The 26,595-nt window shown below is 37.2% G+C and overlaps 1 protein-coding gene across 2 annotated transcripts in view; it reads left to right on the top strand.

The window, feature by feature from the left end:
• The window catches only part of NGEF (neuronal guanine nucleotide exchange factor), a 71,787-nt gene extending 46,574 nt beyond the window's left edge, over positions 1–25,213 (top strand). For both annotated transcript variants that reach the window (XM_081955318.1, XM_081955317.1), the window contains exons 7-16: positions 7,977–8,137; positions 9,375–9,527; positions 13,385–13,514; positions 13,873–13,947; positions 16,340–16,429; positions 17,422–17,585; positions 18,033–18,188; positions 22,295–22,374; positions 22,791–22,895; positions 23,273–25,213. In XM_081955318.1, coding sequence (XP_081811444.1) covers positions 7,977–8,137; positions 9,375–9,527; positions 13,385–13,514; positions 13,873–13,947; positions 16,340–16,429; positions 17,422–17,585; positions 18,033–18,188; positions 22,295–22,374; positions 22,791–22,895; positions 23,273–23,445 — 1,287 coding nt within the window. In that variant the 3' untranslated portion in view covers positions 23,446–25,213. The remainder of the gene's footprint in view (positions 1–7,976; positions 8,138–9,374; positions 9,528–13,384; positions 13,515–13,872; positions 13,948–16,339; positions 16,430–17,421; positions 17,586–18,032; positions 18,189–22,294; positions 22,375–22,790; positions 22,896–23,272) is intronic.
• Positions 25,214–26,595: the final 1,382 nt, after the last annotated feature.

Below are 26,595 nucleotides of genomic sequence, written 5' to 3'. Positions count from 1 at the left end.
TCTTACTTAAGAATATACCTGTCATACTCTGACCTCATATATTGACTTTTTATCCTAGTGTTAATCCTTACTTCAAGGGAGGTGATGGATTTCTTTTACCTCACTGGAATATTTTTAGAGACATATATATTGCTAACATTGGAATTGAAAGTTCTACAGTTTGTTTCATAACTATGCAATTATGTAAGAATCTAGTTTATATAACATGTTACCCATAGCTAACCATGATTTTTTAAAAAATCTAATGTTTTGTGTTTGCATAAGATGCTGTGCAATACTCCTAAACCATATTAATAAGTTCACACATTTACCAACATTAAAATGTGGTTAGTTAGTTTGTCGTTCAGTGCAGCTGGTTAATGTTAACAATTTTACATGTTAAAGTTGTTCTGAGTGACCTATAACACTCCACATGTGATATATAAAATTCTATAAACCCCTAGACAAGATGAGCAGCACATATATCGAATAAACAATTATATAAAAAAAACAGTGTGCTTGGTACTCTTTGACCTTGTTGGTTTTCTTGCCAATGTTTCATTATCCAATAGGTAACATCATCAGTGAACTAAAACTTAAAAACCACAGTCATGACGGAATTTTTTAGGGTAAATTGATAATTTGCAATTTAAAACCTTTTTGAAATATTGTTAGTTTTGTGCCAATTTTGGCATTCCAACATTTTTTCAATATGTGGTTATACATAGTGCATTACTCAGCTACAGAATATAATGATGACAAGTGTCATATAGGCAATTATATTTAGCTGTTTGACTCTGTCATTGAATGTTAACAAAGATTTTGAGTTGCTTTCTGTGTGATTGGAGGGGAAAGAGGGAATGCATCCCTGTTGCCATAGAAACTAGGCCATTTATTTCTTGCTTTGCCATCCTGTAAAGGTAGCTTCATTGCTGGGAGCAAGACTTTTGTTTTGATTCAGTTCTAGTTATTGACTATTTGCAATGGAATGCAGATGTGTCTTCATGTTTGGATAGGCAACCCATGCACAGCAGTGCATTGTAAATAGATAATTTTTCCTTTCAACATGTAACTATATGCAATCCTTATCTGAATCAAGTAGGATGATTTATGTTTACTAAGGCAGTGTAATATAATAACTATATCTAAAAAAAGGTTATATGAAAATATGAGTATGTATGTGCACAGGAGGCTGCTTAGCGAGCTTATTCATTGCCATGAGGTGAGATACCATCAGTACACTGATGATGCCCAACTATGCATCTCACCCCCTGTAAATCGAGCAATACTGTGAACGTCTTATCCAGGTATCTGGAGGCTCTGAGGATCTGGATGGGAAGAACCTGCTTGAACTGAATTCTGATAACATTAAGTGGCTCTGAGTTTTGGGCCTTACTGATTCTAAGACTTTGCCATCTTTGCTGCTGGATGCTCCAAACAGATCTTGTAAGCAATCAAGAATCCTGCTTGAGGACCAGGAAGACCTTTGCACAGCTTCAGCTCATGCCCCAGTCATCCCCAGAATATGACTATTGTGACTACTACATGGGGCTGTCCTTGAAGAGCATTCAGAAACTTCTGCTCAGAGGTGGGTTCCTACTGATTCGGACCAGTTTGGCCAAACTGGTAGTAACTTGCCAGCCTGGGTCACGAACCGGCAGCACCCCAGGCCTGCCACCCCCCCGAACTGGTTCTCTTGGCGGAGCAATAGGTGCATCTTGTTTTTGGCTTCTGCGCATGCACAGAAGCATTTTTAGTACTGTGCATTGCTGCACAAAGCATGTGCACGCAGTGCGTCCCTGAGCAAACTGAGAGTAGCAGCAGCCGGAACCCAACCCTGCTTCTGCTGGTGCAGAATGCAGCTTGCAGACAGTTATGTGTGCTGCTAGTGCAGCATATATAAACCTCTGTTCTGTTCTGTGATTTGCATTGGTTGCCAGTTTGCTTTTCGGTTCAATTCAAGGAGTTTTTTCCCCCCTGCTTTTAAAGACCTTCATGGCACGGAACAAGGTGGGGACCACCTCTCCCCAATTATATTAACCCATTCCATTAGGCAGAAAGGGCATGCTGCTGACACCATCAGCCAGGAATCTATGTTTGATGGGTCCCAAGCAATAGGCCTTCTGGGCTGTGGTACCTGCCTTAGGGAACATCCCTCCTTTTCCAACATTAAATTAGCGCACTCTCTTTTGATGTTCTGGAAGTCCCTCAAGACCTGGTTTTACCGATTCGACTGGAAGTTCTCCAGCTGGACAGATGAGGGAGGTGTGAGCTCTGAAGAGTCTCACATGAAATCTGTCTGACAAACCAATTCCGAGATCCTTTTTGGATCAGAACCCCTGGGGAGGGTGAAGAAGGGGCAATGTCTCATCAGACCCAGAAGGAGTGGAACAGGTCCCTCGTAGGTCGGAGATTTGCCCTTTGAATTGGAGTCGGGCTGGCAGCATGGCAACATGGCTTCACAAGAAGCTGGCTTCCAGCCAAAGCAACTGAACAGGAGCGTCCAGGACGAGATGAAAGCCCGGTAAGAAGATCTAATTAACCCATAGTCATAAATCAGAACTTGGAAAAGGCAAAGAACCTTGAGAGTATAAATAATATTAATGGACAGATTTGGATTTTGGCAGAAAGAAAGAAGGGGAAAAATGGAGGGTTGAACCACTAGCCCAAAAAGAGCCATTTGCTTGAAACACGTGTGGACAGAAATCTGGACAGAAAAGGAGAAAGTAGAGAAGTGACAAACCCACTCAAATACAAACTCTAAATTTGGTCTTGGACTTGAAAAGATTGTGTTTTTAAAAGAGACTAGGAGGTTGAAATAAAAATCAAAACATACAGAGGAAATTTGCTCCGTTCGAATATCTTCTAACTAACATATCTCAAGCAACTCCAATTAATGTGGAATGTAACAAAGGAAAAAAATCAAGAAAAAGCACTACTTTCTCACTGATAACCTAACCTTGCCTATGTGGTGAATGGAATGTGAAACCCTGAGCCGGAAAATTTAATTAACCAATTGCCATTAATCAGAACTTGGAAAAGCAGGAGGTGAAGAAAAACATACCAGAATTTGGCCGTGTGCATGTTTGTTCCAATTAACATATTTTGAGCAACTATAGCCAACGAGAGGTGGAAGGCAACAAGGGAAAAAATAATAAAACCAAGAACTGGAAAAATACAAAGTTTTTTCTCTTTGCAAAAGATCAAGATGGCTCCCGCTTCTCTTCCTTTTTACATTAGTTGAATTAGCTAAATTTAAGGTGGACCAGAACTTTGAAATAAGAACAGACAATTTTGGAACTGAACATTAAGGAAGAACAAAAGATTAAGATGGCTCCCGTCTTTCTTCCTCTCCACATCGGCTGAACTAGCCAAATTTAAGGTGGACCAGAACTCTGAAATAAGAACTGTATAACTAACTGTAACTTTAGAACTGGACATTATGGAAAGGTTGGAATTTGAAGAACTATGTGAAATTATAAAAAATATGCATAAATCATTAAAATCAAGCCTAAATAGAATTTTGAACTCAGAGAAACAGGAATTGAAGGAAGAAGTGTAGGAAGAAGGGGGGAGGGATAATGAAGGGGTAGAAACGGTAGAAACTAAAAAGCAAGCAAAAAACTTCATTGGGTTTGACAGTGGTATATGGAAAATTGAAAGGGGGGATATGTTCCCAAAAAAGGAAATAAAAAGCAGACAAAAGATTTTATTGAGGTTGACAGTGGCATAGGGAAAACTGTAGAGGGGGGTTATACCCCAATAAAGGAAAATACAAAAGATTTCACTGGGTTTGACAGTGGCTTAGGGAAAATTGACGTGGGTGGACATGTTAAAACAAAAAAAAGGGAGAAGACAGGAATAGAGAAGTGGGACAAAAGACTTACTAGGAAAAAAATCAGATAATTAGAAACTGTTATATGGGGAAATATAAAGCTGAGATATGTGATTTACTCCTATACATGATAATAAAATTGAGTTGATAACTGATTGAATATTATAATGGAAAGATAATTAAATAAAGGTTAAAATATATGGAATAGGGACAAATATGAACCTGTTGTGGGGAGAATGTAAAGCAGAGGTATGTGATTCACTTTTATACATGATAATTAAACTGAGTTGCTAATTGATTGAATATGACAATGGAAGAACAATTAAGTATGGGTTAAAATGTATGAAACATAGATATATATAGAACTCCTAAGATGATGAACAAAGTGAGATGTGTACCGCTTGTTATGCTATATAGTAAATTAAAGGAATTGTAATGAACATTGAACAGTAAGGATTGTTATTTAAAGAAAATTATGGGTAACCTAAGCCAAGATATGGAAAAATGGAGAGGAAACATGAAATATACCTACAATGGAAATTATTGAGATTACAAAAACAGAATCACAAATTTTGGATGTGTAAGGATGCATAATTATATAAATATACTGATGAGAATAGCTGGGAATTGTAACCAGGTCTACATCTCGCCCAAAATAGGCTGGTGTGTGTTTGTTAAAAATACAATTACTATATATGTATACTTCTTTTTTTCTCTCTTTCAAAAAGAAAGAGGAAGATATATGTTAAAATTAAATATGTATATTGAAAAGGAATTATAAATACCATCAACATAAAATCGAGTTCACTCAGAGGTTAAAATACACCAAGTAAATGAGATGAAGAGTGTGAAGTAGAGGGGAGAGTTAAGGGAAGAAGAGAGGGAAAGGAGAGAGGATGGGGGGAAGAGGAGGAGAGAAAGAAGGAGTGGAAAGGGGAGAGAGGAGAAGGAGAGAGGAATGGGAAGTAGAGAAGAGAAGGAGGAGAGAGGGAAGAAAGGAGGTAGGGAAGAGGAGGAGAGAGGGAGAAGAAAGTGATGGATAAGGTACAAATACGGTGTGTGGAGAGCAGAAGAGCCAATAATTGGTTTTGGGAGTTAATGGTAAGACGAATTGATGTAAACAGTTAATAATATAATAAGATGTTGGTTATGTAATAGTATACATGTGGTTATTTGTTACGAAAATGAAAAAAATAAAAAACTGTATATACTGTATTTTTTGGAGTATACGATGCACCTTTTTCTCTCAAAAAAGAGACTGAAAATCTGGGTGTGCCTTATACACTGAATACAGCATTTTTTGCCTCCATAAACCCCCGCTCCTTCACCAAAATGGCTGTGCAGAGCTTGTAGGAGGCTTTCAGAGAGCTCCTTCCGGCTAGGGAGGGCAGAAATGAGGCCCCGGGAGCACTCTATAAGCTTTTTTTTTCAAAAAAGGGCCAATTTTCGTGAAAAAAAGGCTGTTTGCTCGTTTCCCCCCCCCCCCCCCCGGAGCACTCTACAAGCCACCTACGGGCTAGTCATGCCCTTTTTGGGGGGGGGGAAAAACCCAGGCCAGTTTTCGCAAAAAATGGACTGTTTTGGGGAGGTTTGCAGAGTGCAAAAACTTTTTTTTAAATTTGCCTCTTCAAAACCTTGGTGCGTCTTATACTCCTGTGAATCATACTCAAAAAATACGATATATATATATTAAAAAAGACCTGGTTTTACCATCAGGTCTGGAGGTCCTAGGGAACTAGAGACTTGTTTAGATGATTCCACTATTCCACTTTTTCTGTTTAGGGTTTATATACATTTTTATTTTTAATTATCTGCAATTCTAATGTTGATTTTTGTATTTTAAATGTTATTTTTTTAAATAAAGTTTTTTTTATTTTTTCATTTTCATAACATATAATCACATGTATACTATTACATAACCAACATCATATTGTATTATTAAATGTTTACATCAATTCATCTTACCAACAACTCCCAAAAACCAATTATTGGCTCTTCTACTCTCTATACAGCATATTTGTACTTTATCCATCACTTTCTTCTCCCTCTCTCCTCCCCCTCCCTACCTCCTTTATTCCCTCTGTCATCCTTCTCTTCTCTACTTGCCCTTCCTCTCTCCTTCTCCTCTCTCCCCTTTCTACTATTCCTTTCTCTCCTCCTCTTCCCCCCTGCCCTCTCTCCTATCACTCTCTTCTTCCCTTACCACTCTCCTCTACTTCACACTCTTCATCTCATTTACTTGGTGTATTTCAGCTTCTGGGCGAGCTCCATTTTATGTTGATGGTATTTATAATTCATTTTCAATATACATATTTTAACCTGTATTCTCCTTTTTAATAAAAAAACAATATAACAGAAAAGTATACATATATAGTCATTGTGCTTTTAAACCACCACCACCCAGCCTAATTTTGGTCGAGATGTAGACCAGGTTACTATTCTCATCATTATCTTTATATACTTATGCATCCTTACATGCCCCCAATTTATGATTCTGTCTTTTTATCTCAATAGTTTCCCATTGTAGGTATATTTCATGTTCCCTCTCCATTTTTCCATATCTTGGATTAGATTACCCCTAATTGTCTCTAGATGGCAATCCTTGCTGTTCAATGTTCATTACACTTCCCTTAAACTATTATATAAACTAACAAACGGTAAACATCTCACTTTATTCATCATCTTATCTTCTTCATCTTTTAAATGTTATTTTTATGCATGAATTATTTTTCTTGACCATTGTTCACACCTCAGAGTCACTTCTCATGAGATGTGCAGATATATGAATTTGATAGATGGATGGATAGATGGATGGATGGATGGATGGGTGGATGTAACTAACTATGTCCAGCTTTATTAGACAAATATGATTCCCATCAATGTATAATTAATACAATGAGGTAATTAAATGAAGGAGAATGTTTTAGTGGTATTCAGAAAGGGAGAACAGCCTCATGTTTCAGTTCAGTACTGATTATTTAGGACGGTTGTGCTGGAGTAAATCAAGACACCTTCCATTCTTGCATTTCAGAATTTTACTTAAATATATTTGAAGTGTTAAAGAAATGTGACATATATATTTAAATATTTTTCTGAAAAGGGTAGTTTGGGGAAACTTCCCGAATTATGAGCAATCTTCTTTGCTTTGTCTTTCCGATGTTTTGCTGCTTCATTTTGTCTGTTCTGTTATGAAACAGTATTCTCATACTAGGCAATTAAGGAACTATCTGCTTTGTGTGAATCCATGATAATTAAAAGCTGGCAATAATGCTGAAATGGAATGTTTATCTTCAGTCTATTTCATACAGCTTCTTTTCATAAGCTGTTTTTTTCACTGTTACAACACTGTTATCACTCCCATTTCTCTTCCAATTAAAACTCGTGTAATTCTTATCAATCCACACAGTGACATTTTTTTCCTATTTAAAGTGTAATGAAAAACACTAAACAATGGAACCTTTGCATCCTAAGACTGATTTAGAAAATATTTTCAGGTTGTAAGAAAAAGTACATTGTTCTTTTAGATCTATAGACTGATTCAACTGCTTAAAATTTCCCAACAAGATGTTCTGTTTCATCTGCATAGATGAACATCAATAGAAGTCTATGGGGCTGGCTATAAATATAGATATCAATAGCTGACTTATATATTGCTTTATAGTGCTTTACATCCCTCTCTAAGCGGTTTACAAAGTCAGCATATTGCCCCCAACAATCTGGGTCCTCATTTTACCCATCTCGGAAGGATGGAAGGCTGAGTCAACCTTGAGCCTGGTGAGATTTGAATTGCCAAATTGCAGGCAGCCAGCAGTCAGCAGAAGTAGCCTGGAGTACTGCATTCTAACCACTGTGCCACTGCGGATCATGCCAATCACTGGACCAGAATAACAGTCTTGAGAATCTACATATTTATTCCAGTATGCATAAACCATCCTAGCAAGCTCTCATTTCTTCAGCCATTATTTATATGGGTTTTTTATATATGTGTTTCCATTGCTTTATATTCTTCTGAAGCAGCTGACATGGTAGTGAATCAAATATACTGTATATTCAGAGATTTGTTAAATTTCATCCTGTCCCTCTGATAAAACTAAGTTAACTAACAATAATGGAGGTTTTTGGAACCATGACTTCATAATATAGTTTTGGAATTCTCCTACAGGCTATGTTTGAACTGGTCACTTCAGAAGCCTCATACTACAAAAGTTTGAATTTATTGATATGTCATTTCATGGAAAATGATCGACTGAAAAAGATTTTGCATCCTTCAGAGGCTCACATCCTCTTCTCCAATGTTTTGGATGTCATGGCAGTCAGTGAACGGTAAATCCTTAAATGATTGTTATCGTGGGTAGAAACTTTTTCATCTCTGAAAGGGACACATAGTGATACTGAAATGGTAAGATTGATACATCTTATATCTTTTGCATCAGAAGCAGCCACATTAAAAAAAACTACATCAGATGAGTCTACTTTCTTGCTGCTGTAGGAAAGTGTGGACTTAGTAGGTTGTGGATATTATAGATGTCACCATGATGGTTGGAACCTCACTGCTTATTTCCACAGTCCTGTTGAACTCCTCCTGCAGGCACAGACAGAAGGGGCAATTTGTTTAAGAACAGCCCTGTTTATCCCATATATTATCTGTAGAATTAAAGACGGTGTGTCTTTTCAGCTGAACATTGTGGAAAAACAATGCTTGGTTAGATAGGTCTCTCATTTGTCAAGGGTTAGATAGATTCATATGACATAAATAATTGCAGAGTAGCAATGTTTCAGAATTAATTCAAACTATTAAATTTTCTGGCTTTCTCTCTATGTATTTACCAGATTCTTACTGCAGCCGTTATGTGAATATCAGTCATAATGTATATTAGTTAATTCCTGCAGACAGACAGACAGACAGACAGACACACACACACACACAAATAGGGTTATATTACTCCTCATTATACAGCTACATCTTTTCCTGGGAATCAGAGGTCTAGCCAGGGGTATATGATCACGTATGCATGCTGTTCTCCCTACCCATGAAATGAAGGCAAAAATCTTTAATTTACAGAGAATAATGTCAAGAATTGGGCATTAATTAAAAAAAACAAAAACAAGAATCTTTCACTAAATTCTTGACACATTATTTTTCCACAATCTGTCTAGGGATTAGTTTGTCTCAGCTTGAAAATTGTATCATCAGTATATTTTGCTCACATTTTGTAATAAGTTACTTAAACCTATTTATCAGATAAAGTGAAAATGACTAGATAGTCATGTGTTAGTTTGCACTGAATAATATTTTTTTAAAAAATAATGAACTTTCAAATATAATACATGGCTCAAATGTGGTATAAAACAAATGAAGAGATATCTCCTTCAGTAACGCAAATAAAAATGAAAATATTTTAGAGTCTATATTTTACAAATTTGTATGCTTCTTCTTGCTGGAAAGAATTGAAGCAAAACACAAACTGAAGATTCTGTTGCAATCCTTTGCTTTCCTTCTTTGTTGACTGCATGTTTTTTAATGCTTATTTGAATGCTTATTTTTTGATTTCTCATTTAGGTTTCTCTTAGATCTTGAAAAACGAGTAGAAGAGAACATTGTAATCTCTGATGTCTGCGACATCGTCCATCAGCATGCTGTTAGCTACTTCTCAGTATATGTCACTTATGTGTCTAACCAGACCTACCAGGAAAGAGCTTACAAGCAACTTCTGTGAGTGTAATTTCTCAAGCATGGTGTCAGGCCTGCAAGCCATCTTTTCTTTTGGACCTCAGGCCTACACACTTTCTATTATTCTACTATGCATTTTTCTATTGTGGGAAAATGGGAGGGGGAAATTATATGGAGTTGGGTGATATGTAGCCATAACAAAATTCTTTCTAGAAAGCCAAGGTCATCCCTTGTCTCTGGAAGCTTTCAGATTCAGGTTTTCCAAGATATGCCAACATGGCTCTCTTAATAAATTGGAACTTTGAGAAATCCTTTGCCTCAGACTGATTTACTTTTGGATACTTTTGGACCCTGATGTTAACCCGAATCTGAAAGCTTCCAGGTTTTTCCACCCAGTTGAAAGTTCAAGATCCTCTCCCTACACCCACAAGTGTTATCACATGGTCCAATCTTCCACTATCACGCTAGCAGCTTCCCCCCATCCAGTTCTGGCCAGGTGCAGAGACACATGGCTTTGCTAATGAAACAATTTAACTCCAGCAACTGGATAACCTTCAGGATCTTAATAGTTAGTTCACAGGGGGAATTTAGTTTAGGAACTCATGTGTTCAATGTATAATTAAGTTAAATAATACAGCCAAAAAACGAACAAGAGGTAGATGCAAGCATTTCATATTGACTCATCAGTACCTACATTACAATAACACGGTTAAAATCAGCCTCAAATATAAGATCTAGCAAGAGCATTAATTAATTAAGCCTATAACGTATGCAGGAAAGCAACCAATGGCAACCCTTATGCTCATGGGAGGCGTAGATTGACATAAAGCCATTTCTGCACACACAACAGGGGCTTCAAACGGTTAATGGCAACCGTCTCAGCAAAACACAGGAAACGAGAGTTCCAATGGCACAGTAGAACTTTAAACACAGAGTTTTGATCCACCTGGTGAACTGTAGATAGTAACTGTCTTGCAGTGGCCGGAGAAGGCATTTTATGGCCATGATTTGCTGTTGTTGGATTACTCAAGGTTGTTGTTGGATTATTCAAGGACCCATTTCAGAAGATCTCCTTTATTCTGAAAGCCAAACGTCTTTCAGTTCTGCCGATGTAATTGTCTCTGCAATTACAAACAATGAAGTGCTAAACATGTGATTCATTTCATAACAGAATAAAAGACAAAAAGACATGAAAGAGAGATATTACCTTTGGGCGTTGTTCTGTTCCTCAGTCTGCATGGCACAATTTTTATAACAGATAATTAAAGGCAGGTGGTGGTGGGGGGAGTGCATCTCCTTGCCCTCCTTTAATCTTGGCAGGATACCTTTTCTTCTACAGTATTGATGGAAGGACAGAATCTCTTTTAAGCTGTGAGCCCATGAAATTATGAGATCCTTTTCATTGTGAGCCTTTTTGTGACTGATAACACATCTGATTTTACTAGGTTAATGAAAATTGGTTCAGAACATTGGATCAGACCATAAATGTTGCAGATAATTCTAGTCTTTTAGAAAAAAAATCTTCATTATATTAAGAAGTGAACTAACTGTGAGCACATAGATCAAAATAACAATAAAAACACAGCTTGTAGGTTCCCTAATAATTGCAGCACCTTGGTCTTCTTGAACCAAGATGTATCCTGGTAAGGTCAGGAACATTTTTGCCAAAGTCGTTTAAGAAAAGCTAGGTGGAATCATATTTACAGTTAACATTCACAGTTAAAAATTGAATTGTTCATTGTGATTCATGCTGAGGTCCTCTGTATCAAATATGAAGATGATTTTGTATTTCAGAAATTAAGTCAAATTGAGGTCCAGAGGAAGGTTAATAAATTGTGGCCACTCCAAAATTGTGCCTGCTTCCAGGACAGTGTCTCATGGCTAGGGGTAGGCAGAGGGGCAGAACAATCTGCTCTCCTTCCTCAACACCATCTCTGCAGCCCAAGGTCTGCTGGGACCCAGCAGGGTGGGATGGGGGGAGATAGGCGAGGGCTCCTTATGGGTTGGTCATTAAGGAAGATGAATTGCCAAGTGCCTGAATTTTGTTCAGACATTTGTATGGGTGCTGCAGCAACTGCAACTTCAGGCAGGGGTTAAGTCCTTTCATAGTGTAGTGTAGTGTAGCATAGTCTTTATTGTCATTGTACTTCGTGTATATACCGAAATTGGTTCATCCAGCACCATCGTACTTTTGAATGCTTGCTGAATGAATGGTCTTAAGTTGAGGACTATCTATACAAGCAGACTTCTGTTACTGCCATTCTGACTAAAAATTATTCCTGTGATTGAAGATTAAATTGCTCCTTAATAAGTATTTAATAGCAGGGAACAGTATTTCTTAGAGATCTATTACAGGATGGAAATTATTCTTGTTTTGAGAACAGTTTTTGCATAGGAAAGATAAATTCAGGAATTAGTACCACTGGAAAGAAAGTGGACTGAAGTAGATAAATGTGGTAAGCATGGTGTTATGGGACTTTACCCCTTCTTGCATCACTTCTTGTCAAAACATTGAATGACAGTGCAAACCATTAAAAAAGATCAATTGTAATTGGATGAGAGGTAGTGCATTCTCTGATTTCCTTTTACAAGGACTCCATTTGTAGTTGCTTCATAACCGAGAATTAAGCAACAAAACAGGGATATAAAGTCAATGGGAAAACTTTCAAAGAAAAGCTACTGTTATAATAGGTGTTCCATTATATATACAAATATATGTGTTGTGTAATTATATTCCTGTTCCAATTCCGGGGCCCAATTGGCCTGTGGTTTTTTTCATCCATTCCTTCTATTCTTTTTTTAAAAAAATTGGTGGCTCATCTGGATCTCATCAGGCCCAGGTTTTGCTTGAGCCAGAGTTTAGGATTTGCCTCAACTGTCTCCCAGTGATGATGGTGCAACCTGTTTGAACCTATAAACCAGAAGTGCTCAATCAAAAATCACTGATGGTCTGGGATGCAGCTTTCACAGATGTCCAAATTATTATCAAACTGTAATTTTAAATGTGACTGAGGAAGGAAATTAGTAAATACATGAGTGAGGAATAAAGGCTTATCTGTACTTAGTTTTACTTACATTTACAAATAAGTTAAATTAAATTAAGTTTTTCTCCTGGTCCACCTGATATTTTTTGGATTCTGCCCTATGACAAACCAAGTGCAGCACTAACTGAAAAGAGCTGTTTTGCGCTTTGACCTTTGTATCTTTTTATTCCAGATGCTTCCCTCTATTGTAGTCCATTATGAACACAAGGTTCCCTTACAATGCTGCCTTTTCTTGGCTGTGAGGAATCCAATAACATGAGCTTCCTTGCAACATAAACAAAAATTGTGAGCTGCTTTTCTGTACCACTGAATGACAGTAGCCATATCACTGACAGACTGTGCCTGCCTCTGTGAGCGTCCCATCTGGGTCAGGTGCATTCTTCATTTCAATATTTCCAGCAAGGTTTCCCTCAGTCAAAGCACCTTACAGAAAGCTGTCTTCTATGACTATATGCACTTCATCATACCACAATAATCTGACTGTGTAAAAATGTATAATTAAGTCTCTGACTCAACTGCTTGGACACACTCTCCATTCACATACACCCCCACACGCAGCATAGGCAGCTAGGTCTGTATGTGTTACGCAAGGGAAGCCATTACTTTTGCTTGCACATACAATGTCTATTTTTCCATTCTCCAATACTATAAATAGATTCAACCAAAAACCAACATTCAGAGTGCTAATATTTTTTGCACCACAATTTTCAAAACAAGACCCAAGCCAAAGGCCAGGAGTATTGAGAAAGGGAGTGCCATGGATTAAAAGAATAACATAGAGGAGATCAGTTACTCCTACAGGTTTGAAGCAAAAGGAAATAACAAACACCTCTCTCAATCTGTCTGTTTCGGCAGCCAAGACAAGCCAGTTTTCCGGGAGGTGATCTTACAATTGGAACTGGATCCAAAATGCAAAGGCCTGCCTTTCTCATCTTTCTTGATTTTGCCTTTTCAAAGAATCACTAGGCTGAAGCTGCTGGTACAGGTACAATACATTTATATTCTTCTTTTCATTCTTATGTGGGGCCACTTGTGAAGAAGATGACAACATTCAAATGGGAAATGAAAAGCCAATAAGAAACATTTACACGTATTAGACTGTGAATTGAAAATATGTACTAAATTAGCACCAAAGTCTCACACGTGTATTCAAGAGGTGTTGTTCAACAATATCAACTTAACAATACATACCGTATATACATATGTACAGACAGATAGACAATATTTGATCTGGAATTGGAAAGCATAAAGAAAATCCCTATTAAAAATATCCTACTGTATTAGAACAAGCTATACGGTTTCTATAAAGCAAGTTAATACCATTTTCCCTGTCCTGTGTGCAGAATATCCTGAAGAAAGTGGAAGAAAAATCTGATCGTGAAATCACTGCTCTTGAGGCTCACAAGGAATTGGAAATAGTAAGCTTGTTTAGGTTTTTCACTTTCTTTTTTTAAGGAAATGCAGTTTTCAAGAACTGAAAGTCTGGAAAATGTCTGATGAAATATTTTTTATAAAATTCACTTCCTTTAGAAAACCATTCAAGCAAGTGTCTAAGCAGGAGTTGATTAGTGTTGAATTGACACACCTGTGAGGATCTTTAGAGGAAATGCATTTACTGAGGAAAACAGATTCAGACTTTCAGATCCAATGCTTTTGTCAAACACTTGAAGGTGATAAAAAATCCATGGAGAGCAGTTAATTTAATTAGCTGCCACCATTCAAAGACTGTTAATAGGTCAGATTTGCATCTAGAAGTGCAGAATTACTTTTATGATCCCAAAATTGTTGAGTCATGGCATATATTTTTTAAAGTGCTTCATTTCATTCGAACTCCATTTTAAGAATCCCCTGAGCATGCGTCCTTTCTGATTAAATACATATTTCTGGGCTAGGCCAAATTACAAATTTTACTACTAAACTGAACCAGTGTCTGATAAGAAGTGAAGTATTAAGGTATCTGCCTTCCCTTGGCCATGCAGGATGACAACCTGCCTCCGGTCTAGTCCATCCAGGTAGACATATGGCCTACACATATAGGCAACCAGTTTGGTCAAGTGGGGAAAGTGCTGGTCTAGAAAGTAGGGAGAACCTACTTATCCCAGTCCTGCCTTAGGTATGAAAGCCATCTGGGTTACTTTGAGCCAGTCACACACTTTCAGCCCAATCACCCTAACAAGGGTGGGAAAAATAGTAAGAGGATGGAGAATAGTATATTTGCTGCCTTGAGTTACTTATAATATAATGAAGGCGGGATAAAAATCTAATAATAAATACAAATAAATAAAAAAGCTAAACACTTATTTCTATTTAAAACTTGTTATAAGCTGCTGTGTGATTTTTACCACACACAAAAACCAATTATGACTTTTCCTGGAGTGGGAGTACTTTATGACAGTGACTCATGGGCTTATCACCATTCAGTTGAAATGCTACAATTTACTCTACATGAGCTGCTTTCAGAAACCACTCAGAAAGTGGGCTTGGTTCAAAACACAGCAGCCATTAGCATTCATTAGCTAAAATGCTAGGATTATATCCCCATTGTGCTGCTGGCATTACTTTGATTGTCAGTAAATTTCATGGCACAATTAAATAATTGGCTTTGACTTATAGAGCCCTATATTGTATCACTGGGTATCTCCAGAATTTTCTTTAACTAGAATTAACCTAGTTAAATCCCCCATTGTCGGGCATTACAAGCCTGAGACCAGAAGAAGATCAATCTTGCTAGCATTATGAAAGCAAGTTAAAATGGAGCTCTTTGGAAAGCTTTCTATTAGTTGGATACCACCATGTTATTTTATATAACTATGCATTCTCTATTTCAAATTTGGTAGAATTATTTTATTTACATTATGGATGTTATACACATATACTACTGACAGTTGTATGATTGGGTCACTATAAAAACTATATTTATTTAACAAATTTATCTAGCCACCCAACTCACATATTCTGACCTTGGCATGGTTTAATAATGAGAACTAAATTGCAATTTGACAGAATCCTAGTATGTTGAACAGTTCATAACATATTGCCAGGTGCATACCAAAAACATAGCTTTGAAACCATTGAAAAATGATGTTTTGATTAGCCCTCAATATCACTGGGGCCAGGATCTTAATAGCATAGTATTAAATCTTACAGCCAAATATTTTAGTGCAATTGAATTAGTTTGCCAATCCTGTTTGAATGAAACATTAATTTTAGAGGCATTTTTATATGTCTTTGCCCATACATTTTTATATGTCTTTGCCCATACTTTAAAATCATATGGTTAAAGAATATTTTTAAATGTGTCCATTTGCACAGTGAAAAAGAGTGACTAATCGCTATCCAATCTAGGTTAGAAGATTTTTTAAATAAAAATATTAAAAAATGAACAAAAGAAAAACAAAGTTTCCCTTGAGTTGAGCTCAACCTGTAGTGACTCATGAACTTACCCATGTTATTTGTTTAACAGTAATATGGAAGAGATTTACCACTGCCTTCTCCCAGTGAATGAAATTATGACAATGGGAAGAATTTGAGTGACAGGAAGTCCTTAGAAGATCTTGGGGAGTTTCAATATCACGCCACTCCTGCATGTTGAATGGGCTGGCAAATGGACCTACAATTATAGTAAAGGCAAATAGACAAAGACTTTCCTAACCATAAATTAATCTAAGTATTGCTCTATTTAGATTGCCCTGTGTTGCTTGCCTATTGCTGTTACAATGCCCCCTTCATTTTTACTGCCGTGAAAGCTCCAAGGCAGGATCTTAGGACAAAAAACCCTATTTCTGAAGTTTCCTTATCTTTCTCTTTTAGATAGTGAAGGCATGTAATGAAGGTGTTAGAAAGATGAGCCGCACAGAACAGATGATCAGCATCCAGAAGAAATTGGAATTTAAGATCAAGGTATAAATATAAGCTGGTAAATCATGATAAGAAAATAATTGGCTTTTAAAGAACATACAGAATTTTATGGAAGCAGGTTATCTGGAAAGTAGGATTTGGGGCTATCTTTGCTTGATGAAGATAAATTGTGATCTGATGAATTTTGAGGAAAAAAATATGAATGTAATTGTTCTAGTTTTCACTAAGTAGAACATTATTTATATCTCCTTTTCTTGGCTTATATTATAGAAGGACTAGCTAGAGTGAAATGGCTAACCTTTATACTGAATAATGAATTGAGGATTCAAATCTTGTCATAAAAAGAAGCCCACTTCTTTTTATTGTTTATTTTGTTGTGAGGAAATATTGGAGAAAGGAATGCAGTTCATGCTGCTTTGAGTTCCTGAAGGAATTAGGGAAGATAAATCAAACAACAGATTCGGGATGTATTTTGAGGAATTAAAAATATATTGTGAAATTCTAGGGAAATGGACTAATCATAAATCCTCCAGTCCTCCATCCTTACTTCTTCAGATCTATACTACTTCAGATACCATCCCTGCTAGTTGGCTACAACCCATATAACTTATATCTTATATCATTATTTCATAATGACTATAAAGATCTTTAACAAAGGGTAATAGGAATAGTAGCAATATTAAAAACTGGCACTGCATTTCACTTCTTCAAAGAGTGTAACTCTTGTTAAAATAGGTCCCATCCGTTCTGGGGTAGAGTGAGTAATAGTCCTTTAGTATCATTTTGTAGCCATGAAGACCACAGTCGTGCTATTAAAATTTGGAAGCTAACCAATTTTGAATACAAAACCTGCAGATAGATCACACTTTCAGCCCTTTTGATCCCCTATTTTTATTATGCCCCTGTTATACCTATGGATTTCTTCAAGGACCATAATGCCCCAAAGATCTTAGCCCTTATTTTAAGGTGACAACTTTCCTTTCTTAGCAGTAAATTCTGCTTGATTATGATCTCTGTTTTATTTCCATCATTAGTCTGTGCCCATCATCTCTCATTCCCGCTGGCTGCTAAAGCAGGGAGAACTCCAGCAGATGAATGGCCCTAAAACATCCCGTACACTACGTACAAAGAAACTCTTTAGAGAAATCTACTTGTTCCTTTTCAACGACTTACTAGTACTGTGCAGACAAATTAATGGGTAAGTCTCAATTAGACAAGTTTAACAATTCTGGGAGAAATTATTCAAATCAAAACAAATCAAATCTATATTATGTCATGACCAGCATATATTTCCCATATTCCCAATAATCACCTAGACTCAGGAAACCCACCCCCACCCCAACCCCCAGAGCAATACAAGGTGAATTGGGCTACTTTCCAATCTGTGAATTCAGTCATAAACCAGGTCATCTGATTCTTGCTTTTTTATTGAAGTAACCCTTTAGGAGAACCTTGCAACAGAGAAGGGATCTTCTTATGTCCGGGTCCCTTTAATTTATAATTGAGATTAAGTCATTTATTCTGCTAATCTTGAGAAATACTTTATTCTGGTTCATCTCTGACAAGTATATTCTGTCTGTTTCCCATTTTAAAAGAAACTCTAACCCAGCCTCTAATAATAACAACTGTTTATTATTTGCCTCAGTGACAAGTACCAAGTATTTGATTCTGCTCCTCGAGGCCTTCTTCGAGTGGAAGAGTTGGAGGACCAAGGACAGAGCTTGGCCAATGTATTTATTTTGAGGCTGCTAGAAAATGCAGATGACCGTGAAGTCAGCTATATGTTGAAGGCGTTATCCCAGTGAGTACGGCAAGTGATACGCATGAAGTGTGTGGATTCTGTGAGTGAACCCATTCAGTTTGTTCCAGCTTAATGGATTACGATTGTTTAGCTTTTCCAGGCTAATCAGTGAGCAAACTGCTTGTATGCAACTCATCCATATTCCATTTTTTTCACTTGCATGCGTGCATGCACAGAAAATCAGTTCAGAAATTGCTCTGTGTATAAATCTTAGCAGAAACTACCTTGTAATTTATTTTTATCACTAAAATTAGCTCCCCTTAATGTAATTGCCTGTTTTACAACCCCCGTGATTAGGCATAGAAAAACTTAGTCTCTAATTCTTGGGCAGAGCAAGAATGGTTTAGTTTCCTCCTCCCCCAAAATAGTGAATTAAGGATAGGGTTATGAATTTTTTCCCTCCATACTGAAATTAGAAAACCAAATGAAATTGTCCCTGCCCCCCCCCCCCCCCCGTAACCCCCTTTGCTGGGAGCCTTTTATTCTCATTCTTGAATACATGGTTCCAGAACATTCTTCAAATGAATATAAAATGTGCTAAGGAGCTGATTTTTTTTCTCCCTGTGGCTCCAAAACTCTTGTTTGAGGGTAAAAAATTTTGTGGACATCCTGTATGCAAATTAAGCTAATGCCACCCCATGATAATTAAATTTCAAGAAAAGGTCACATTGTTATTGCTTTTTGCTTTTGTATATAAATGAACCTATTACGCCCAATTTCTGAAAACATAAATAAGCTTTGACTACATGGAATAATGATTACTATTTCCAGTGCATCAGTAGATAATCATCTCCAAACCGGAAAGTGAACACACATCATCAATCATATGTTTGGCAGGGGGTTGGACTAGAAGACCTCCAAGCTCACTTTCAACCCTTTGATTCTATGATATGTGATTCTATGATTCTATGATAACTAGAGGGTAATACTGAGGTTACTCTGTCCTTCTAGTGTTGAAACATAATCTTTTTTGCAACATCCTTACATGCCTGGTAATTCTATGTCTCTTTGGGAAGTGATACATGTTAAAAGTACATTCATATATTAAAGGATGTTGACCATATTACGATATTAACATGTAATCATTATTAAGCCAGATGGGCAGTAGTGGGTCTGGGTCAGATTCCTTTATGGATTTTATCCTTATAGAATAATGAGACAGCCAGATTTTCTTCTGAGGTGTTTAATAAACGTAGACATTTTTTTGCGTGGAATTAATCCCATTTAAAATCATAAGAATCATACTTGGTACTTTTTGATCCCCATATATTTGTTAGTAGGAGCTTTTGCAACTCTTTATTTCAAGTTTTTGGCAAAAGTCATATCCAAAATAAATTTCAATGCTGACAATAATTCAGGGATTTTGGAGGGTGCTAAAGCATGTGGACCAGATTTTTTTCCCAGGCTAATTTGACCATTTCATTTGCTGATGTCTGCTTCAAAAGACAGGTGGAACATATTATGAGAGGTTTAGAAATCCTATAGATTTAGTCTCATAAACATGATTATGATTGTTTATGCAGTTCTGTATAACTCCTTATATAATTGAATAAGATCTTCTTTAAACCTTGGTTATTTATGTACAGAATAGTTTTAAGTACTGAAACAATTAGCACTCAAGTAGTTGTATTTTATTCTTCTATTTTATTCCTACTTTAGTTAGCATGTATTTATATAGCTTGGATAATTTATATAGCTTCGATTTCCATAGTAAATATTGTATATTCTGTTCTGAAATCAAAGTACATGCTCTTCATGGTCAGTCCCTTATGTATGAGTTACAGGTTTATTGTATCCTGTCTAATTTGAAACTAGGAAAGGAAAACAACCAGTGGTGAAATTCAATTTTTTTTATTACCGGTTCTGTGGGCATGCCTTGGTGGGCGTGGCAGGGGAAGGATACTGCAAAATTTCAATTCCCACCCCACTCCAGGGGAAGGATACTGCAAAATCCCCATTTCCTCCCCACTCTGGGGCCAGAGGTGGTATTTGCCAGTTCTCTGAACTACTCAAACTTTCCACTACCAATTCTCCAGAACCTGTCAGAACCTGATGAATTTCACTCCTGGAAACAACTGCTTTATTTTCAGAAAACAATGCATACTTTAAGCAAGAGTTGACAAGTAAGAGGAGTATGTAGTGGAGTTTACATTTTTGTAGTCTACCAAATGTTTCTGAAATATGCTCCATTTTCACAGATATTTGTAGCTGTGCACCACTTATTGCATTACATTCTGCAAGGCATTCTAACAAATTGTCAGTTGTTGTGAGACACCCAGAGTTCCTTAAGATATTTGACAAAGTGACAAAATTAGTGGACCAGAGGAATGCCGTCAATATAGTTTACTTGGACTTCAGTAAGGCATTTGATAAGGTAGACCATAACCTACTACTAGTTAAAGTAGAAGAATGTGGGTTAGACAGCATCACCACCAGATGGATTCGTAACTGGCTGACAACCGCACTCAACGTGTAGTCCTCAATGGAACTGCATCTACATGGAGGGAGATATGCAGTGGAGTACCCCAAGGCTCTGTTTTGGGCCCAGTACTCTACAACATCTTCATCAATGATTTGGATGAGGGAATAAATGGGGAACTCATCAAATTTGCAGATGACACCAAGCTGGCAGGAATAGCCAACACTCCAGAAGATAGGCTAAAGATACAGAAGGATCTTGACAAACTTGAACATTGGGCACTATCTAATAAAATGAAATTCAATGGTGAAAAGAATAAGGTTCTACATTTAGGCAACAAAAGCAAAATGCACAGGTACAGTATAGGTGGTACCTTACTCACCAGTAGTAACTGTGAAAGGGATCTTGGAGTCCTAGTGGACAACCATTTAAATAAGAGCCAGCAGTGTGCAACAGCTGCCAAAAAAGCCAACACAGTTCTAGGCTGCATCAACAGAAGGATAGAATCAAGATCACATGAAGTGTTAATACCACTTTATAATGCAGAAAAGATGTGGAGACTCTAGAAAGAGTGCAGAGAAGAGCAACAAAGATGATTAGGGGATTGGAGACTAAAACATATGAAGAACGGTTGCAGGAACTGGGTATGTTTAACTTAAGAGAAAGAAGGACTAGGGGAGACATGATAGCAGTGTTCCAATATCTCAGGGGTTGCCACAAAGAAGAGGGAGTCAAACTATTCTCCAAGGCACCTGAGGGTAGAACAAGAAGCAATGGGTGGAAACTAATCAAGGAGAGAAGCAACTTAGAACTGAGGAGAAATTTCCTGACAGAACAATTAATCAATGGAACAGCTTGCCTCCAGAAGTTGTGAATGCCCCAACACTGGAAGTCTTTAAGAAGATGTTGGATAGCCATTTGTCTGAAACGGTATAGGGTTTCCTGCCTAGGCAGGAGGTTGGACTAGAAGACCTCCAAGGTCCCTTCCAACACTGCTATTGTATTGTAATAACTATGCAATTATGTAAGAATCTAGTTTATATAACATGTTACCCATAGCTAACCATGATTTTTTAAAAAATCTAATGTTTTAGACCTCCAAGGTCCTTCCAACACTGCTATTGTATTGTAATAACTATGCAATTATGTAAGAATCTAGTTTATATAATGTTACCCATAGTTAACCATGATTTTAAAAAATATATAATGTTTTAGACCTCCAAGGTCCCTTCCAACACTGCTATTGTATTGTATAAGATGGGTGGCCATATATACGTTTTAAATACATAAATGCAGATGAGTCATTTTGCAGATGCATGGCATGAGAAGGGGAATGATAAAAGTGCCTATAGATTTAAAAATATGTTTACAGATGCTGAAGCATTCAGTATTAAGGTGAAGACCTAGTGCTGTGGATGCAGCAAGAAAAAATATTTTAAGTGAAGGAATGATGATGATGATGCAACTGCATTATTGTATATCTTATGGTCACTGGACTTATAGAAAAGAAGTCTTACGAGCTTTCTGATTCCTCCATAAATGGAATAAAGTATATATTTATCTAAACAGAAGAAAAATGTACAAATTGGCAGGAACAATTAATTGTAAGAGTTGCATGATGATTTCTAACCCTTCCAAAAGTGCATGGAAAACTCTGAGACTGCTGTGATCTCTCTGTGTCACATAGAAGTGAAATGAAACGCTGGATGATTTTGTTGGCTCCAAATCGAAGAACAAAGTTTGTTTCCTTCACATCCAGGCTTATGGGTAAGTGAAAAAGAAGGTGCTATCCAAACAGGTTGGAAAAGGATGCTATACCTTCCTTCTTTTATTGGATTTTAGCAACGTCAGTTCTAGACTTTAAATCGGGATGGGTATCATTGATTGGGAAAGCCAGTTGGGCGTGGTGGTTAAGGCACCACACTAGAAACAAGGAATTGCTGAGCTCTAGTTGTTCCTTAGGCACAGAGCCAGCCTCTGTGCCTAAGGGGGATTCTGGATCAGTCTCACTCTAGAAGAAATCAGTAACAAACTACTTATGATTCCTGCACATTATGTTTTTCATGCAAACAGTTCAAAGTTAACACCAGGATTTCATTAACTCCTAATTCTATTAAAAACACCCATGTAGTTCCCTCTCATAAATGATTAGCAAGCTAAATTAATTTCCTTCCCTTTAACAGATTGCCCTCAAGTACAATGTGTCCATCCTTACGTGGCCCAGCAACCAGATGAGCTTTCATTGGAATTGGCTGATGTTCTCAACATTCTGGAAAAGACAGATGACGGTAAGAGCAACAAGACTTATGCAGAGTCATGTCCCCGTTCCATTACAATGGAAACTATTTTATTTGCATCATTAAGGATGGGAGACTGCAGTATATTTGAGCATTCCAGCAGTTGTGGCCCAAGGAAATGAATAAGTGTATACTTTATAATGCTCTTAATTAAAACTACAGTAATACTAAGATATTTCAGTGTAATGAAACTGTATTCTTACATTTTCTTTGTGTAGGATCTGTTTCATACTTAAGATGGTATAGTCACCTTCACAATACATCCTAATTAATAAAATACTTTCTGCATATTGAATTATTAAGCTGATATGAATTTGATCTCTATTAGTACATTTCTTCTACCATCACTATCTTGTCTTTTATTCTAGGTTGGATATTTGGGGAACGTTTGCATGATCAAGAAAGAGGTTGGTTCCCCAGTTCTATGGGTGAAGAGATTATGAATCCCAAGATTCGATCTCAAAATTTAAAGGAATGTTTCCGAGTGCACAAAACTGATGATAGTCAGAGGAGGAAGATGGGCAGCAGGAATAAACAATGATGATTGCGGAGTTGTCTGGTTTTCAGAAGCTATTTATGGCAGAGGCTGAGACAATGAAATGTAGTGCTTGAGAGAATGCAGGTGTGTCATCTTTTGGCAAGCAAATCCTTTCACCTATGAACCATCGGGCTTCCTTGCATTCTCATTACAAGTTGCATAGTCTTTCTGAAGACAGACTGAGAAGAAGAGAGGCTGTCATTCACCTGTACAGATGTATAAGCTGTAAATGTCTTTCCTAATGTACTGCATACTCTGAAGATTGTAAATTTATTAACTCTGCATGATGAAGAAACTAATCACTTGAGCAACTGGGAAAATTATGTCACGGTCCGTAAATCCAGCAACTTGGTTCTTTAGCATCTTATCCAATGGTACAAAAAAGTGCAGCATTTGATTTTATGGAAAGTTAATGAAGTTGTGGACAATACTACATTGAAAGTTTATACTATAAGTGGTCAACTTCCATATTTCTATACTCAGGAAGTTTCTCCTAGGACCTGAGTTGAACTGCTCATGTGATAAACTAGTTTCTTCTTGTGTTTTGGAAGAAAGGTGGAGGTAACAAAAAGATTAGGAAGTGCAATGTTCTGTAGTTAAAATGCACCACAATATTTATTTACCTGGGTGTCTTGGTTATGAACTTCAAAGTTCTAGAAGGTAAGATTGAAGCATGCAAAGTACATTTTCTAACATAAGGATCAGTTGGTTCCAATTGGGAACTCAGGTTATCATCCTTCTATTTTCTTGACCTGTGTAGTCTACTCTTCTCAAAATGATGTATGCCAAAACCACATTATGCAGGGACGATACTGAATCAATTCTTCTGTTATATAAGAACCATTACTCCCTGTCTAAGCAATCACTAACTGCACTTACTTATCCAAACACAGTTATCTCATACATTTACCACTGGCAACCAGACAATAGCTGTGTTTGGAGTTAGTGCCAGAAAGGGGAGTAAGGTAGGTGTTCCCAACCTGTGGACCGCAGCTCAGTACCTGCTATGGCTTATTTGGAATTGGGCCATGTGAGTGGCTTGCCAGAACACAAGTGGCATGCTGGCACATGTATGTGTGCCGGCCCACTGCTGTGCAAGTCGAGCTGCACCCATGCATGTTGGCGCACCACTTGCACAAGGGCTGCATGTGCGTGCGCATTGGCCAGCCACTCACAGCTCAGTTCCCCTCCCCAACCAAGCTGCCAAGTCACAAAGATTGGGGACCAATATATTAAAAGAGTTTGTCCTAAGCAAATGCTGCACTAAACTGTAGAAGAGAATTCAATATTTGAGACAATATCCCTTGAAGAGTTTTCTCTGCTTGAGTCTTCTTGCATACACTAAAGCATTTGCATATGCTAAAAAAGTAAAAAGAAAATCAGAGAACTATAAAGTTCTGTCTTTTGCTCCTTTGCTCTGCGATTGTGCACCAATAACAGCCAATGCCCATGCAAAGAAATTCAGTGAACCTGAGACAAAAGGTGGATGTTTGTATTAAATGTCTCCAAAGTTGTATCAAAGTAATAGAAATGTGTTTTTACTCATTTGTTGTGCACCCTTAGCAAAGTGCATGAAGTCTGTACTTTAAACTTGTGTACAGGAAAGTCTTGAGCCAAAAGAACAAGAAATGTCTGATCCTTTAATACAGAGCCATAAACAGCATCAAGATCCTTTTCATTTTGGAAAAGCCACATGGTCAGCTATGGTGCCGAGCCTAATAGATTAAGAGGTTGTAAAACAATTTGCGTATTAAAAATGTTACAGAAGCAATTATCAAGAAGCATTTATTTATATATTCCTAAAATAATTTATTGAAAGCCCTTTCTGCAAGGCACAAATATAACGAAGTGTTAATTTGCTCAAAAACAAGAGGGTTTTTGAAGAGATGAAACTGCTGCATAATATGAAAAGCCATTGGTCTAAATGATTCTTTTCTATATTATCATTAACACCAATTTTCAGAAGTAAGACTGTTCAGCTTGAAGGGATAGAGCATGAATATATGAAAACTTTTGTAATCATTATATTAGGAAAAAACCTCACCCACTCCTATGTTCCTAGCAAATGTAGTTATGACCAGTATTATTAAAATATGATCTTAGTGTTTCATTACTACCAAAATTAAATTTTCCAAATTACATTAAAGTTTTTTTTTGAGCTATACTGATACATGTCTAAAAATACTAAAGTGGCTGAGTTTTGGAGAGAAGCGTCCATTCCTGCCTCACAATGTTAATCTAATGCCAACCATGTGTTGCTTCTGCCATTGCTGTGCCTTTGAGTAATTTACTTGCAAATAATAACGGAGATAAGATTGTATAAAAACATGAAAATAACATCTAAAAATTGTAGCAATGTACAAGTCAGTTCCTTTAAGTTGAGCAAGTACAGTATGTCTTTATAAAAGGATGACCCGGTAATGTTAGCTGGACTTTATGGAGGTTTAGCCCCATATACATTCATAGGGTTAGGTTTGGGGAAGAATCCTGTAAGCAATAGAAAAAAGCCATCTTTCAAAGGATCTCTTGTAATGTATGAATAAATATTAGATATATTAATATCTGTAATATATTAATATTTTAGAGAAGGAATGAGGAACCTATGATTCTCTGGATGTTCAGCTATAATTCCCAGAATCCATGACAATTCATCAGGATGGCTGGAACTGAGGGAAATTTGGAGCCCAACAATTGGGATCCAAGTCAACATACTTCAAGAACAATTTAAGATTGAATATGCTGAGAAGCTATTCCAATATCTAAGGGAGCAGAGAAAGCTCTTCGTAAATAGAAAGAAGAGTTCACTTTAGGTTAGATGACGTGATACAGTATAAAGTTTAAGGATGGTTTGAGCCAAATCTACCACTGGAAAGTTTCAACCTCCTTTTTAAATCTACCAAACCTATGCAACAAAACTCTGCAAAAGCTTATCTTAAGTGGCTGCATGGCTCATAGGAATGGCCAGTTCGGTTCTAACCTCACAAGCCAGTCACCAAGTACCCCTTGACATCAGTGACGTGCGGTGAGGTTTATGGCTGGTGAGGCTGGTGACGTCATCAGGAAGGCGGGGAATGGGAACACGTGTGCAGGAGGCTGAGGCAGTCTCAGCCTCCTGCACACGTGGTCCCATTCCCCGCCTTCCTGAGTCAACAT

Source organism: Natrix helvetica (assembly GCF_964273705.1).
Source record: "Natrix helvetica genome assembly, chromosome: 5".
Taxonomy (NCBI): domain Eukaryota; kingdom Metazoa; phylum Chordata; class Lepidosauria; order Squamata; family Natricidae; genus Natrix; species Natrix helvetica.
Note: the sequence above shows the minus strand (reverse complement) of the source record. Positions and strands in the feature narration are given on the sequence as shown.